Raw genomic sequence first — 16,396 nt, forward strand, 5'->3', positions numbered from 1 at the left:
TAATTTAGTCCCATCACAAAGTCTCTCCTGCAACTTATTTATTTATTTATTTATTTATTTATTTATTTATTTAAGTTTTTTTATATACCAACATTCAAGACAGTAGTCCCATCATGCTGGTTCACAAGAAACAGGGGTGCAATAAACTTTACAATTTGAACAATGGTGCAGAAAAGCAGTTACATGTAACAGGGAATCAATAACTAGGAGTAAGAAGGAAAATGAAGATTAAATAATTATATATATATATATATATAATAACATATAATAATATATATATATATATATAATAACATATAATAACAACAAACAAGTCAACTTGTTTGTTGACTTTAAATTTCGCAAATTCAAGTGGACTTACACCGCAACTGTATTAATTTATCTATGATTGCAATTTCACTTTTCTTCAAACTTGGGTCAGTTGTCGGTTGAAGGGACATGAAAAGATGGTGTCTGGGATGTGATAGCCACACTTATGCCATACAATACCTGGCACAATTACCAAAACATGTATTTGATATTTCCTCATATGTTAGGGTGCTGGGTCCTGTGTGTCTGGCATTTGTTTTGCATATGAATGAGAGAGGAGTCCGGATGGATTTCTGCGGTTGCTTTTCTCCATGGGTCGCAGCATATGCTGCTGTCAGAGCCATAGCATGCCTACCAGTGCAAAGTATTGGGGAACATCCACCATTCCAGGTTTTGCTTACAGGCAGGCCAAACCGCAGTCAGGGGGGGGGGATTCTTTTTGCACAGTGAAAACCCAATTAATCTCAAAATGAATTTTCTCCCACACAACATATGGAAATTGCAGTTGTAAACTGGGATTCTTCTGAGGAATCACAACTGCCCAGTTGCTGCTCTTGTGTGATGTATCGCTTAGTTGTTCAAGACATGGTGAACTGAAGCTTCAGTCTGTATGTGCTGTTAACAGTAGGCCAAAGTGCAAAATTTAGAATAAAGTGTGGTGCACGATTTTTAATCTTTATTAATATTTGTGGATCGCTTAATGTAAATCTAAGCGATGTACTGAAAAACAAACATAAAAGTGGAGATTCACAAAACAATGACTCATAAAACATCAATCTTATGTGTTGCTCTGCTCTTAAACGTTAAATTGACAGGCAAGATTAATAATAGGTCTGCTTAAACAAAACTGTCTTTAACAAGGCCTTAAATGTTTTTAAACTGTCTGACAGACGAAGAGCCAGAAAATAGGGGCTGCAACTGAAAAGGAACAGTCCCTTGTTGTATTGAGCCGAGCATGTTGTAGTGATGGAATATCCAAGAGACCTCCCTGGGAAGAGCTCAGCTGATGAGAAAGACAATACACATGTAGCAGTGCATTGCACCAAGGAGAGGATAAGGAAGAAATCAATCTGAAAACTGTAGTGCTAGTCTTATAGGGGCCGATTTTAAATCCTACGCGCGAAGGGTACATTTGTGCACGCTACCCGGCGCACACAAATGTACACCTGATTTTATAACATGTGCACGCTGCTGCACGCATATTATAAAATCCGGGGTCGGCACGCGCAAGGGGGTGCACACTTGTGCACCTTGCGTGCGCCAAGCCCAAGGGGAGCACCGATAGCTTTCCCTGTTCCCTCCAAAATCGGAGCAGCCTTGGAGGGAACTTTTTTTTTTGCTCCCCCCCACTTTTCCCTCTCTTCCCCTATCTAACCCACCCCCCAGCCCTACCTAAATCCTCACCTTATTCCACAGAGTTACGCCTGCCAGCTGCCGGCGCGAACCTCCAGCACGGCGGCTGTGCCGGAGGACTCGGGACCGCCCCCTGGCCCGCTGCCCCTCCCTCACCCCTGCCCCCGGACTGCCCCTTTTTCAAAGCCCTGGGACATACGCGCATCCCGGGGCTTGTGCGCGTAGCCGAGCCTATACAAAATAGGCTCGGCACGCGCAGGGTTTTTTTAAAGGGTTACGCATGTAACCCTTTGAAAATCTACCCCATACTGTATCAGTTGGATAATTGGTAACCAGTGAAGGTCAATTAAAACTGGTGTAATATGGTCCTTGCACTTGTTACCAAATATTAAGCGAGCCACTGCATTTAAGAGTAGCTACAACAGATTTAGCATCTTTGCAGGGAGACCTAAGTAGATGGAATTGCAGTAATCAACAAGGGGCAGAATACAAACCTGCATGATCGTTCAGAAGACAGACTTGTTCAGCAGATCTTTTAGGGCATGTAGTACTCGTAGCTTGTAGAAACCTGATTTAGTAACTGCTTTGACTTGCAGATGAAATGTTAAACAGGAGTCAAGAAATATACCTAGATTTTTTATATAGGGGCTCAAAGGAAAGCTCATATTCTCTAATGTAATGGTTCTATGTTGAACTTTAGAATGAGGTTTCTGAATAAGTTAAAATTGAGTTTTGGAAATATTTAGCACCAGTTTATTGTAAAAGAGCCAATTCTGGATGGTTGACAAACAAATGTGTTCAAGCTCAACTGTTGCTGACCAAGATGGACGTACTTGAATAAACAAACGGATATCATCAACGTAGAGTTTATATCCATCGCAAAGGCTGGTAAAAATTTTATATAGCAGAGTTAGGTAAAGGTTGAAAAGCATTGCTGATAAAGCCAAGCCTTGCAGAACCCCTGTAATGATATCAGACTAGTTTGAACAATGATTGTTGAACTCGACATGCCGAGTACATTGAGAAAGAAACGAGCTGAACCAGTGCAGAACAGAACTAGCTATACCACATTCTCTCAAATGGTACAGTAAGAAGGAATGGTCATCTATGTCAAAAGCTGCAGAGACGTCTGAGAAACTAAAAGATAGCTCGCATTGAGACCTCTTCACAAAGTATCCAGCAGAGATAATATTAACAATTCAATACTGTGCAAATTTTCTAAACCCGTGCTGGTGGGGATCAAGAACCTGTTTATCTTCTATGAAATCTGTAAGTTGTGTCAAGACCATGGTTTCAATCAGTTGCCAAAAAATGGCAATGAGGAGATTGGTTGGTAATTGTTAAGAGCTCTCACATCTGTTGATATAGGCTTGATTAAGAAATACAAGGTCTAGGATATGACCATGCTTATGAGTTGGTTCTTGGATAAGTTGTTCCCATTCTAGAGCAGATAGGATATCAAGAAACAGAGAACAGTATGCTGGAATAGGATCAAAGTTAATATGTAAGTTGAAATCTGCAAGGATAATCAACCAACCTCAAACCCTCTCTCACTAATTCCTGCTGAATATTTATCATACTATTACCATTCACAACTGTCATATTTATTCATTTGATTACCTATGTACCGTTTCATAGTCTTATTTTTTCACTTGCTATTCTAATGTATCAATAGGCTGAAATGTAAATATTGTGCTGTTCAATTTCTCCCCTTCCATCCCAAGTTTATTTTCCTTGTTTTTTGTAACTTTCCCTCTCCCTTTTTCTGATTCACTGTATTTAAAGTTCAAGGTTCTTATTGAAAATATTGTTTTTTACGTTACGTTATGCTTTACACTCCTTGTTATTTGTAAACCGGGTTGATGTGATGCCTATCATGAAACTCGGTATAACAAAAACAATAAATAAATAAATAAATATTATTCGTTAGCCTTGGAGGAAATCAACTTTTCAAAAAGGGAGAGCGATATTGTTGCAACAGGGAAGGAGGACAATATACCAAGTATAAACTAAATTCATTTGAATGAAAAACTAGCATTTCCTAAGGCAAATAGCAAGTCAGGTGCTCAACGGCCATCTTTCAATGCTCCCCGTAAATGATCATCAGACCACCGCCTCGCTGTCCCTTCCTTGGTTGGAAAGCAACTATATATCAAGAGGGACTAATTTGATTAAGAAAAACAAAATCAGAATTTCAAAGCTAGGATTTTGTAATGCAAAATAAATCAGTTTTGTTTTCACTAATTAAATCATGAATAATATGTAATTTTCTTCTAACAGCCTGAGCATTTATCATCATTACTGAAACATCTGCTGGATAGGAGGGGGAGACTGTATGGGAGCATTGAATAGGCAAGATGGTTGACGAGTTCTCCATGGGCGGCCAGGTTATGTAGGTTGCCATATCTCCCTTGATTCATGATAATAGAAATAGAACAATAATCTGAGTCTTTAGATGGGTACATTGGTAAAAATTCCGGATCATTGCTTCTCATCGCACATGAAGGAGCGAACAAAGGAACTTTTTTGTTGCACTCCTTCATGTGTGCAAAGGAGGGCACGCACCACCGGTGCATAGCGCCTCTGGCGTCTACCGCTGGCTCTTGATCCCCTGCAAGGCTGACAGCTGGGGGCGCTGGGGCTGAAGCCCAATGACAGATTAACCAGTGGCAAGGTAATACTGGAACCAAGACAGTTTCTCTCACTAAGAAGGCAGGGCGGTGAAAGCCCTGATGGTCCAGAGAGATTGAGTAAGTCAGTACAGTACAGGTTCTTTTCGCAGAACAAACATCTCTGTGGTAGCAACCACTGGCTCTTGACCCCCCCCCCTCCCCTGCATGGCTGACATCAGTGGGGGGAGGGCGGGGCTGAAGCCCGATGATGGATTAGCTAGCGGGAAGGTAGTACTTTGTGACTCAGTTTGTACCACAGCAGATACTAATTGCAGAATTTCTTTTGAAAGTATAGCATAGGGGGGCCATCTAGTCTTTTGCACTGTGTGCCACATGTATGATTATTTACCTGCTGGTGAGAGATTGTATGTGTGCACCCAGGACAAAGACCTCTGGCTCTCAGGGAACAAGTCTAATATCTGGAGGCCAGAGTGACAGACTTGGAGGAGCTGAGGCACACAGGGAGGTGTATAGAGGAGACTTTCAGGGCATAGTAAAGTGGTCCCATCTCCAGTCTGGTAGCCCTTGTATTACTTTGGAGGAACAAGGTCACCTAGGAAAAGACTATCACCTTTGTGTGGCAGGAAGCCATCCTGTAGTTATGATCTGCTTGCCAATTGATGCCTTCTCTTGTATCAAGGATGTGTCTCCAGGGGCTTGTACCCAGAAGGGAAGGGTTAGGACTGCTGTAACTGGTGATTCGTTCATTAGGAATAGAGTTAGCTGGGTGACTGATGGGCGTGAGGATCACTTGGTGACTTGCCTACCTGGTGCGAAGGTAGTGGACCTCATGCATCACTTAGGTAGGATTTTAGAGAGTGCTGAGGAGGAGCCAGCTGTTGTAGTGCATGTGGAAACCAGTGACATAGGAAGGTGCAAGAGGGAGATTCTGAAGGTAGGCTTTTAAATAAGAAATTGAAATCCAGAACCTCCAGAGGCATACTGAGTTCCAGAGTCTCAATGCATGGATGATGGCTTTAGATTTCTTAGGAACTGGGGAATATTCTGGGGTAGGGGGAGCCTACTCTGACAAAATGGGCTGCACTTTAACCAGAATGGCTTCTGAATGCTGGCATTAATATATAAAAAGAGCTAGCATAGCTTTTAGACTAGACCATGCTCAGAAATACATAGTTCAAAAAGAGATATCTTCCAACGGGGTGCCCCAAGGTTCCAATTGTACAAAACAATAGTTATAAAGTAGATCCTGCCTCTGTTCCTAGTCACGTTATTTGATTTACATGGTTTTGCCTAGTCATGAACTAATTATCTTGTATTTGCTTGCTAATTGGCCCATTAACATACTTATGTTGCCGGGCAGGGGAGGGGAAATAATGCATAGTATTTGAAATACCGTACATTATGGCTGTGTTTTATGTGTTTATAGCGTGGTGAACATGTAACACAGCATAGTATTTTATTTATTTAAACCATCTTGTATTCTGCAATTTCCATATTGTTCAGTGCAGATTGTAGTACAAACATACTTAATAAAACAAAAATTAGGTACATAAAACATCATAAAACAGTAAAATATAGCCTATAGTAAATTACCCCCTTTAGGGAATGGACATTGTAATGTGAATTTTCTTATATGGCCCTAATGGCACTATATAAGTAGCAGCAATATTTATTATTGGTATTAATAATCCGTATATCTACCAGAAACAAAATGATGGGATCATTTCCTTTCCTTTCTGTAGTTGAAAAGAAAAGGTAGTCTATATTGTAGACTTTTTAAAAATCCATTTTCTTCCACCTGCTGATGTAAATATAATTTTTCCTGGATGGTTTTTGTATTTTGCACAATGTAAATACTTCTGTATTTTTGTTTTAACCAGCCACTCATACCCAGAAGTCCAACAAGCAGCGTTGCCACACCATCCAGCACCATTAGCACGCCTACAAAGAGGGACAGCTCTGCATTACAAGACCTTTACATCCCACCACCCCCAGTGGAGCCCTACATCCCCAGGTATGCGTGTGGTCACTAGCGTGTGTCTTCACCTGACTCGATCAAGCTTTGGAAGCTGTGCTCTTTTGTTAAATATCTTTATAACGGCCTGCATTGCAAAGTTTTAATTAAGCAACGATCCTCCTTAACCTGGGAGTATCATACCCAACACCTAACTTCTGTAACATTTCAATTTTTTTGTCACAATCCTCTGGGTTTGGTTTTTTTTCATGCAAGCAGTGTATATTTCTTTGAAATTTCAAAGTGAATTCTGTAATAATTGAATCGTGGTACGTGTTTTTTGTATAGAATCTGATGGCAAATAAGACACTTCTTCCCAATTTCTCTCCTATTCAATGCCACAGACCCCCTACTTCATCTCTTTCCTTCACTCTTTGCAATGAAGGATTCTTTAATTATTTACATTTGATGCCTCTTCTTTGTCAGACACTTCACAATGAGTTACAAATGAAAACATAGTACACAAAATCCCAGGCTTTTTAAAATTTTTACTGTTTTTTCCTCTACCACCTCCAGTAAGAGACCATTCTATGCATCCACCACTCTTTCTGTGTTACTCTTGAGACTAACCCCTTTTGAGCCTCATATCATAATATGCTTTCCCTCTGTGTTGTCCTCCCATAATATTACCCCATTAAAATCATGAAAGGCTTATACCAGACTCCAGATATGGATGTGATGAGATGATGACACAACTCAGGATTTTGTTTAGTTCAGTACACTGAAAAGTCAAAAAGCATGGCTCTGGACCAATTTTCCTGTAACCAGCTGTCATTCCATTGATGTTATCCCTTAATTACATGGGAAATGAGTGTTATAAGTAAGAGATCAGTTGCCAGTTCTATGTAAGCTTCCAAGGAAAGAGAACAGACAGCTCACCTGAGTAATGAGATATTTTTATCAATGTATCTCTGTAAGACTCATCTATTGTCCACTAGCAGAATACTATTCTTTCTTTCTTCTGTAATTGTGTCATTCACTGGACCTTGATTGGTTCATGTTTGCTATGATGTCACAAATGAGATCTCATGCTGTTTAAACCAATCAGATTCTGTTTAGTAGGGATGTGCAGAGGCAACATTTTTATTTTGGTTCGTTTATTTGTTTTGTAGATTGCCAAGCAGAGTTAATAGCTTACTAGTGGCACAAAATCAGTCTCTGTTTGGCTAGAGTTGGTACTGCCCTTCGCCCTGCTTCAATGAACAGACAAACTGCAGCAGCACCTCTGTCTCTCATTCACAGTGAGAGCAGTGCACCATGTCTGCAGCAGTGAAGAAAACAAAAAGCCCTTTTCTATTGCCAAAATTCCCCTCTCTCTCTTTCTTTTCAAGAATCTTTTCTTTGACTCTGAGAGCTTCTGAAAAGACAAGCTTATGTTCAGACCTTTCAGCGGGAGAACATCAGCCTCACTTGATCCAGGTGCCAGCTATAGGCTATTTTAATTTAAAAAAAAAAAAAAAAAAGCTTCACCTTGATTGGTCCTCTATCCTGTCTACGTGCCTGCTTTTACCATATTAACTGCAGCCTGGTTGCTACTTCACACAGGCATTTGTTAGTTGCTTTAATTTCCAGTCTCACTTCAGCAGTTTTCAATGGGCCGTAGACTTGAATGGGAAACATAAACAAATGAAACAAAAATGTTTCTTTAAATTTGTGGACATTCTCCATTTGTTTTGGGGGGCCACAAATTAAACAAAAATGGTCTTATTTGTTCCAGTTTACCCATTCTTAAAAACAAATTCCCGTCCCTAGTGACTACCTTCAAACTCATCAGGCAACCATTGGCGTCTTCATCCTAATCCTAACCTTTGACTTCCTCATCCACTGTGCAACAAATGACTGCTGAACCCCTGTCCTTCGCCAGCTTATAGCACACTGCCAGTTCAGAACAGTCATAAACTTCCTGGTTTCTACTAAAATGTCATGTGCAGTAACAGTAATGGTTGGTTGTGTAGCTTATATGCAGTACATTACCATGGGGTGACCACAGGTTGGCCATGTTTCTTGGATGCTGAAAGGATCTTGGCCTTCAGCCTCAGAACTCACAAAAGGTGCTGATCTCCAGCAACACTGGGCTTTATCACTTATTTGTAGTATTAGCAGTGTTGGCACTAACACCCTTGAAATTGCCTGTGTAGCAGGAAAGTGCTATAAAGTGCTTATGTCTGTTGATAGCTTTTTTTTGTTGACAGATGTGTTTACAGGAATTAATTGAAGAGTTCAGACCAGAAAGTTAAAGGGAATTGCTACTTCAGCACTGACACATCTGATTAAGCAGATTATTTTTGCACAATTTATTCTTGGTTCCCCTCTACTGTTCCTGGATATACAAAGAGTACATGGTATAATAAGTTATTAATGGGATTTGAGAGCTGGACGGTTCAAGGGACTTGACACAGCGGGAAACTTTTCACCACAAGCCAGTCCTCAAATACCCCTTTGCCAGTCTAGCTTACATGATATCCACAGTAAACATGCATGAGATAGATTTGCACACACTGTCTCCATTGTTTTCATTGTGAATATCCTGAAAACCAGACTGGCAAGAGAGTATTCAAGGTCTGGTTTGAGAACCAGTGCTTTAGATCACCAGTTCAGTTCAGTAGGTACTTTAAAAAGTGACACATGAAATGAGGTGGTAGCCTCAGTCCAGTTCCCAGTGGGCAGGTGTCCACATTTCTGAAAAACCACCATCGCAATTCAGCAGGTATTGGCCCCAATTTCAGCAATCTCAACACAGAGGCCAGAGATTGCACAGATACCTGCAGGTCAGAACTGAGGCATCTTGGTAGGGTCATATGAGAGTGGGGAGGGGAAGCTTGTACTGTTGCTGTCTGTACTGTACTTCTTTGGAGGATAACTGGAGGACTTTGGCTTCCAGTATAGTTAGCCTGGTACTTTTCACAAGCACTAAATTATTACAAAAAAGGTTTTAATCACTAGTGACATTTTTCACAACTGGATCTGTTTGGAGAATTCCACACAGGACGATTTTAAAAGCGAGGCTCATGGAAAAATGCCCACATATGGGCATTTGTGGGCCATGCGCAAAAAATGTGGTTTTTAAAAAGCGACAGATATGCGCGGGTGTACCCATGCATGGGTGAGGAATAAGGGGGTGGAAAAATGGCAGTGCATAGGAAGGCGTGAGCATTCCTGGGCAGGGCCAACACTTACACCCATAACTCCATTTTTTAAAATCAAAAACCGCAGCGCATATGTGAGATATCTGCATAACTTTACTTCTTTCCTGATGAGGAGCAAGTCTGTAGTTCTCGAATTTTAGGATTTATAGGAAAGAGTGAGGGGTTTGGGTCAACTGAGTGACATGCAGGATGAAGAACCAAAGGGGTCCGAAAGACCTTGATTTTAATTAAATAAACCGTTGAACTAATCGGAAACTGGGAAAATGACTCATGCGAGCCTTTTTTAAAATCCGCATACATACGTGCATAAAGCTGACAAAGTCCTGTGGAAGACACATGTGCTAGCTGTGCTCCCCTTAAAATTAGGAGCAATACTTACGCACAGTTAGTGTATTTTAAAATATGCGTGCACAACTGTTCACACGATAAAAAATTCCAGTGTATCTTCGCTCGTGCGCCGATACACGTGTGTATGGGCGCACGCATGCTCGTTTTAAAATTACCGTCTCAGTGTTCAGTCAACATGTATATAATTTGGTGATGCTGTTATTAAATTTTGTAATAAATCTGTCATTAGTGGGATCTTGTTTCTCTTTGCTTTCTCTATTGTGTTGAATAAAAGGTCTCTTTAAAAAAAAAGAAAATTTAAGTTCTCACAACAAATTTCTCAGTGGCCTCATAGTGTGGTCACCATTTCTTGCTGATGTCTGAACTGACTGGTTTTTCTAAAATACTCAAGTACCTTTAGCCAACTCCATCCCTGGTGGTCTCAAAAAAACCTCTGTTGGTGGCCACATTGGAGAAATGCTGGTTGAAGGGATGAGATTTTGAATACAAGAACTGTTCTCATGCTTAAGTGCCCATCTCTTTACCCTCTGCATCCCTTTTCTTGTGTCCAGTAGGGATGAGAAAGGAAATCTTCCCCCTGAAGATCTCAGCCGGCACTTGATGGGCAAACCCGTCTCCAAAGGATCTGAGTCTCCAAACTCATTCCTTGACCAGGAGTATCGGAAGCGCTTCAATGTGGTTGAAGAAGATGCAATTCTGTACTGCTATGAGTATGAAAAAGGGAGGACGAGCATCCCAGGGAAGCGGGAGAGCACACCAACGTACGGTAACTAAGGAGTTAACATTTCTAATGCTGAAAAAGGTGTATTTGTCAGCCATAGATAGCCTGTTTCAATAGGCATCAGTCCTGACAGAGAAAAGCACAAAGGTTGACATATATTTTTATTTCAAATAGTGCAATATATCGCCAAAAACTATGGTTTATATCCAGAATCTTTCCTCTTGAGCAGAGTAATATGGTTTCCGTGTTAGTCCACTTGAAGCTCAGAAATAAGGATCAATAAACAAGATATAGGTAAGACCATTTTACTGGACACTAATGCAATACATCTGTGATGAGCTTTCGAGACCTGTGTATTGTTTCTTTGCCAACCTGATGAAGGGATCGCATCTCTTGAAAGCCATTCACAGATACATTGAGTAAGTTCAATTAAAAGGTATCACCTACAACTTGTTTGTTGACCTTATTTCTATGTCTAAAATATTGGGGGCAGGGTTTGGATGGGCAGGGGAAGTCCATCAGCTTCGAAAATAGTCTCTACTAACAGAGCTACAGCAGGGGTGGGCAAACTTATTTTAAGCAGGGCCATATTACTGGTGCTTATTGGAAGGAGTTGGGGGAGATGTCCCCCTTAGAACTCTGTGAGTGGGGGCGGGGGGAGGAGCCGTTACAGTGAGAGTACCAAAGCAACTACCATACTAATAAAAAGAATAATTCAAAACAGTAAACAAATAGAATAACATCAAATAGTTAAAAACTCATAAAAATTTTCAAAACACCCATAAAATATTTCAAAAGAGATACATCAAATAATACCCAATAATTAAAACTAGAAAAGATTTTAAAAAATTTCCCGCTTTCCATACCTGGGAACATTTGATTTCCAGATGCACTGAGATTGTCATGGGTTAGCAGGTAGCGAGGAAGGGGAGTTGTTGCATACTCATGTGCTCTCTTTCTCTCACCCACACAAACATACACATGCTATCCCTCATCTACATATATATGCCTCTCACCCACACACACACGTTCTCTCTCACCCACCCATACACACACACATGCTCTCTCTCTCACACAAACACACACGCACTCCTCTCTGTCACTTTTCTCCACCTCCAGCAGCAGTCTTTGTCTTCAGTCCCTGCAGCTGACCCAAATGTGGCCTTGATGAGAGAGAGAGCCATACCACACCACTTCTCCTAACCTAAGACCCTGCCAGCCAAGTTGTCAATTCTGGTGGGGGCTGCAATGCTCCTCTTCTTCCTGCCCCCAACAGTAGGGTTGCCAACTGGCTCCAGGTTTTCAGGACAGGTTGATCCAGTCCTGGTTTTACTCCATTGCATGCTGGGATTTATTCTGATTTCCCTATTGCATTCCCTAAGAAAAGCAAGACTATAAATACATGCATGCAGAAGAGTAAAACAAGGACTGGATAAACCTGACCTGAAATTCTGGAGCCAGTTGGCAACTCTACCCACCAGCTGCCAATTCTGGTGGAGCCACACTGCTCTTCTTATGCTGCTATGCCTCTGAGGGGGGATGTCACTGCTGGCCGCCAACAACCAGGTCGTGTCATCAACTAAGGCCCACGATGTCAGGCCATTGTTGATTTACACTCAATCTCCCCTAATAAATTATTTTTATATTCAATCTATAAACGCTGTATTGCTCACGCACTGTGAGTCATCTCATTCAAAACGCCACAACTGTTCACTAAGGGGTAGATTTTAAAAAGCATTTACTTGAGCAAAACTGGTTTTTGCTCGAGTAAATACACTTTACTCAAGTAAGTGGGCTTTTCAAAATTGCTACAATATATGCCATTGAATTGTCCATAGGATTTACTCAAGTAAGTGCACTTTACTCGAGTAAATAGCTTTTGAAAATTGCTACGATAGTATGTCACATTTACATGCGTAACTCCTTTGAAAATGACCCCCTAAGAGGCAGTCTGGCCTAGATTGCGACCCGAATTTGCCTCACTGTTTGAAATAGAAGAAAAATTTATGAAAGATGGAGGAAGGGTTTCATATATATGAGTTTAAACCCCCGCCAGGGTGGACTCAATTTATGTCAATATAATCATAAACCAAACCTCCTCCATCCAATATTTTTGAAAAAATATATGTGCAACCAGTTCAAACACCTGTGTACATTTTTTTAGTGTGATTTTTCACTTTTTCTTTGTTCTTTCTAAATGTCATAAACAATTGACTTCACCAAACAATTTTAAAAGTCCCGACTTATCTGGTAAAAGTTGACAACCCGACGTAGCCACGTTTCTGGTCCACAAACAGACCTTTCCTCAGGGGATGTTATCCTATTTCATAATCAGTCGGTGTACCCAAATCTTCTATGATGTTAAAGTGTCTTTTTCAAGAAGACGCCATAATGCGCTCATATCTGTTGAAACGCTGCAGACTAACTCTCACTGCTTTTGAACGGCACGCACAGATGGTTCAACCACCAATCGCAACGCTCCTTGCTGTAACGTGATGACGTATGAGTAAAAAATCATTAAAGCCCGATACGGCGCTCTCTTCATGCCCAAGGGGCAATGCATAATGAAAAGTTACTGGGAACGTCGCAACGTCTCATATTAAATCAATGAAACCCAATCCAGCGCTTCATTCAACCCCGAAGGTGTTTGTGTTTTTAACGTGAATATCCAAAAAGCTTCACGCTTGTTAAGTAACCCTTCCCGATCTCCTCCTCTCAGTGACATTGGCACATGATCAATAACAGTCCATTTCAATGCACTAAATGAATGGCCTTGCTGCACACAGTGTGTAACTATAGGTGCTGACATCGTAGCTGTGTTCAATTTCGACTTATGTTCATAGAGTCTTACCCTAATTTTTCGGGTAGTCCTGCCCATGTACACACGGGGACAAGGGCAAATGATTGTATAAACTACATGATCAGAATTGCAAGATGTATCAAATTTGCGATAAACCCGATAGCCTGTGATTGGTTCTTGCCACATGTGTCCATCAATACTATTGGTGCAATGAGAACATTGTCCACAACGTCGGTGTCCTTCAGGTGAATCCTGTGATTGCGATAAAAACTGTGCATGTACTAACTTATCTTTAATGTTAGCTTCACGAGTGGTGACAATCAATGGAGTTTCCTTAAAAATATCGTGAAGAGCTAGTATATGCCAATGACGACGTATTGATGTGGAAATGGCACTAGTAGCCACTGATTGTTTTAATACACAGACAAGCTGTGGATCTTGTTTAGAGGGCTTATATTGCAAAAGGCTCTGTCTGAATATTTTGCCCGTTTGTAGGCTTTCCTAATCGCTGACTTTGGATAACCACGTTCCAAAAATCTTTTACTCAATAAAGATGCTTGTAGTTCAAAATCATACATAGTAGAACAAATCCTTTTAGCGTGAAAAAACTGGCTTGCAGGCAACCCGCATTTAAAGGAATGGGGGTGGTGGCTGTGAAATTTTAATAAGTTATTTTTATCAGTCGGTTTCCGGTGCATAGTGGTTCTAAATGATCCATTTTCCAAAGAGATTTGAACATCCAAAAATGCAATCTGGGATGAGGAACTTTGCATCGTGAACTTTAAATGTGCATTTTGCTCATTTAGCCAATCAAAAAATAATGTCAGTTGTTGTGATGTCCCTCGCCATACCAACAGTATATCGTCTATATACCGAACCCATAAAACAATTCCTGCCACCACGAAGCCTTATAGATCACATTCTCCTCAAACTTCATTACATAGATGTTTGCTGTTGTTGGAGCCAATGGAGAACCCATTGGGATCCCATGAATCTGCAAAAAGATCTCAGATTTAAACATAAAGTAGTTGTGATACAAAACAGTATCTAATAACTGTAAAATGACACTTGTAGGTATACGATGATGACCTATTCTCTGCATCAAGCATTGCGAAATCATCTCAAATGCTTGTCTTTGAGGAATATCTACCTTATAAATGGCCTGTGACCGACGGCCCGCAAATGCGCAGTAGAGACCAGCTCTACCGCGCATGTGCGGGCGAGCACGTCGCTCTGAGGCAGCTTCAGAAAGAAAAAAAAATGGCGGCGTCCAGTGGCAGCAGCGGCGGTACCGGCAGCGGGCGGCGACGGCGGTAGCGAGCGACGGCGGTAGCGGCGACGGCGGTAGCGAGCGGTGGCGGTGGCGACGGCGGTAGCGGGCGGTAGCGGGCGGTAGCGAGGGAGGGAGAAGAGAGAGGGAGGGAGGGACGGACTGAGTGGGAGGGAGGGACGGAGAGAGAGAGTGGGAGGGAGGGATTGAGTGAGGGGGAGGGATTGAGTGAGGGGGAGGGACTGAGTGAGAGGGAGGGACTGAGTGAGAGGGAGGGAGTGGGACTGAGTGAGAGGGAGAGGGGGGACTGAGGGAGGGAGTGGGACTGAGGGAGAGTGAGTGGGACTGAGTGAGTGAGAGGGAGGGGGGAGGGAGTGACTGAGTGGGAGGGAGGGATTGAGTGAGGGGGAGGGACTGAGGGAGGGAGTGGGACTGAGGGAGAGGACGGAGGGAGTGGGGACTGAGTGAGAGTGAGTGGGACTGAGTGAGTGAGAGGGAGGGAGAGAGGGGGGAGGGAGTGAGTGAGACTGAGTGGGAGGGAGGGACTGAGTGATAGGAGAGGGAGGAGTGGGTGAGGGAGGGGGTGGTGAAGAGTGAGGGGAGAGAGAAAGAGGGGGAGGTGAGAGACAGAGGGATGTAGCCCGTTTTAACGGGCTTAACGGCTTGTTGGTATATAACGCAGCTATATCTAGTGTAACCAACAAATAGTTGCAAGTTGTATCCAATTGTATTGTTTGAAGTTTTTGCAGTAAATGTATCGTATCCTTAATGTAAGAATGTGCTTGTATCACATACGGTTGCAACATTTTATCAATTAATATAGCTGGAGCTTCCAACACTGAATCATTTAAGGACACTATGGGACATATAGGCGGTTTAGCCAAATCTTTATGGATTTTCGGCAAAGAATATATAACCGGTAACCGTGGATGTTGTACTATTAAGAATTTTTTTTCTTTCTCTGTTAATCCTGACGCAGAATCAACGATGCTTTGTAAAATCGATAATACTGTTGAAGTAGGGTCCGAAGATATTTTTTGATAAAACTTGGTGTCATTCAAATGTTGTAACAATGCCTCCTCATATGTCGATCTGTCCTGAACCACTATTAAACCGGCAGATAAGGGTGGAGGAGTGGTGGTTCAGGACAGATCGACATATGAGGAGGCATTATTATTCAGTAAGGGGTAATAGTGTGTCGAAAACGCGCGTCCAACCCCCCTGAGACTAATAGCGCCCGCAACATGTAAATGCATTTTGATGGCCCTATTAGTCATTCCCGCGCGATACAGAAAGTAAAATGTTCAGCCAAGCCACACATTTTACTTTTAGAAATTATCGCCTACCGAAAGGTGTCTGCCGGCACCGACTTAATATCATGGCAATATTAAGTCGGAGATCCCAAAAGTTAAAAATAGCTAAAAATAAAAAAAATAAAAAATTTAAAATCGGCCCACGGCTTGCGGGTTGAAAACCGGATGCTCAATTTTGCCGGCGTCCGGTTTCCGAACCAGTGGCTGTCAGCGGGTTTGAGAACAGACGCCGGCAAAATTGAGCGTCGGCTGTCAAACCCGCTGACAGCCGCCACTCCTGTCCAAAAAGAGGCGCTAGGGACGCGGTAGTGTCCTTAGCGCCTCTTTTTACCACAGGCCCTAATTTGCATAGGCCACCCTCCTGAATCGCACGCCCAGGAGAGTGGCCTGTGCGCGCGCCGGCCCTCTCCCGCAACTTTTTCTGTATTGGCCTGACAGTGAATAGTGACAGAAAATGGTCACATTGACCCAGCCAAGATCTTCCACTTT

General features: G+C 42.0%; 1 protein-coding gene across 4 annotated transcripts in view; it reads left to right on the forward strand.

Moving 5' to 3' along the window:
- CNKSR2 (connector enhancer of kinase suppressor of Ras 2) overlaps nucleotides 1–16,396 on the forward strand; it is a 469,908-nt gene that overhangs the window by 283,090 nt on the left and 170,422 nt on the right. For 3 of the 4 annotated variants that reach the window (XM_029603391.1, XM_029603393.1, XM_029603394.1), the window contains exons 9-10: nucleotides 6,176–6,309; nucleotides 10,355–10,569. In XM_029603391.1, coding sequence (XP_029459251.1) covers nucleotides 6,176–6,309; nucleotides 10,355–10,569 — 349 coding nt within the window. The remainder of the gene's footprint in view (nucleotides 1–6,175; nucleotides 6,310–10,354; nucleotides 10,570–16,396) is intronic. The other variant, XM_029603392.1, reaches the window with a different exon arrangement.

The sequence above is a fragment of the Rhinatrema bivittatum genome, chromosome 5 (genome assembly GCF_901001135.1).
Source record: "Rhinatrema bivittatum chromosome 5, aRhiBiv1.1, whole genome shotgun sequence".
Taxonomy (NCBI): domain Eukaryota; kingdom Metazoa; phylum Chordata; class Amphibia; order Gymnophiona; family Rhinatrematidae; genus Rhinatrema; species Rhinatrema bivittatum.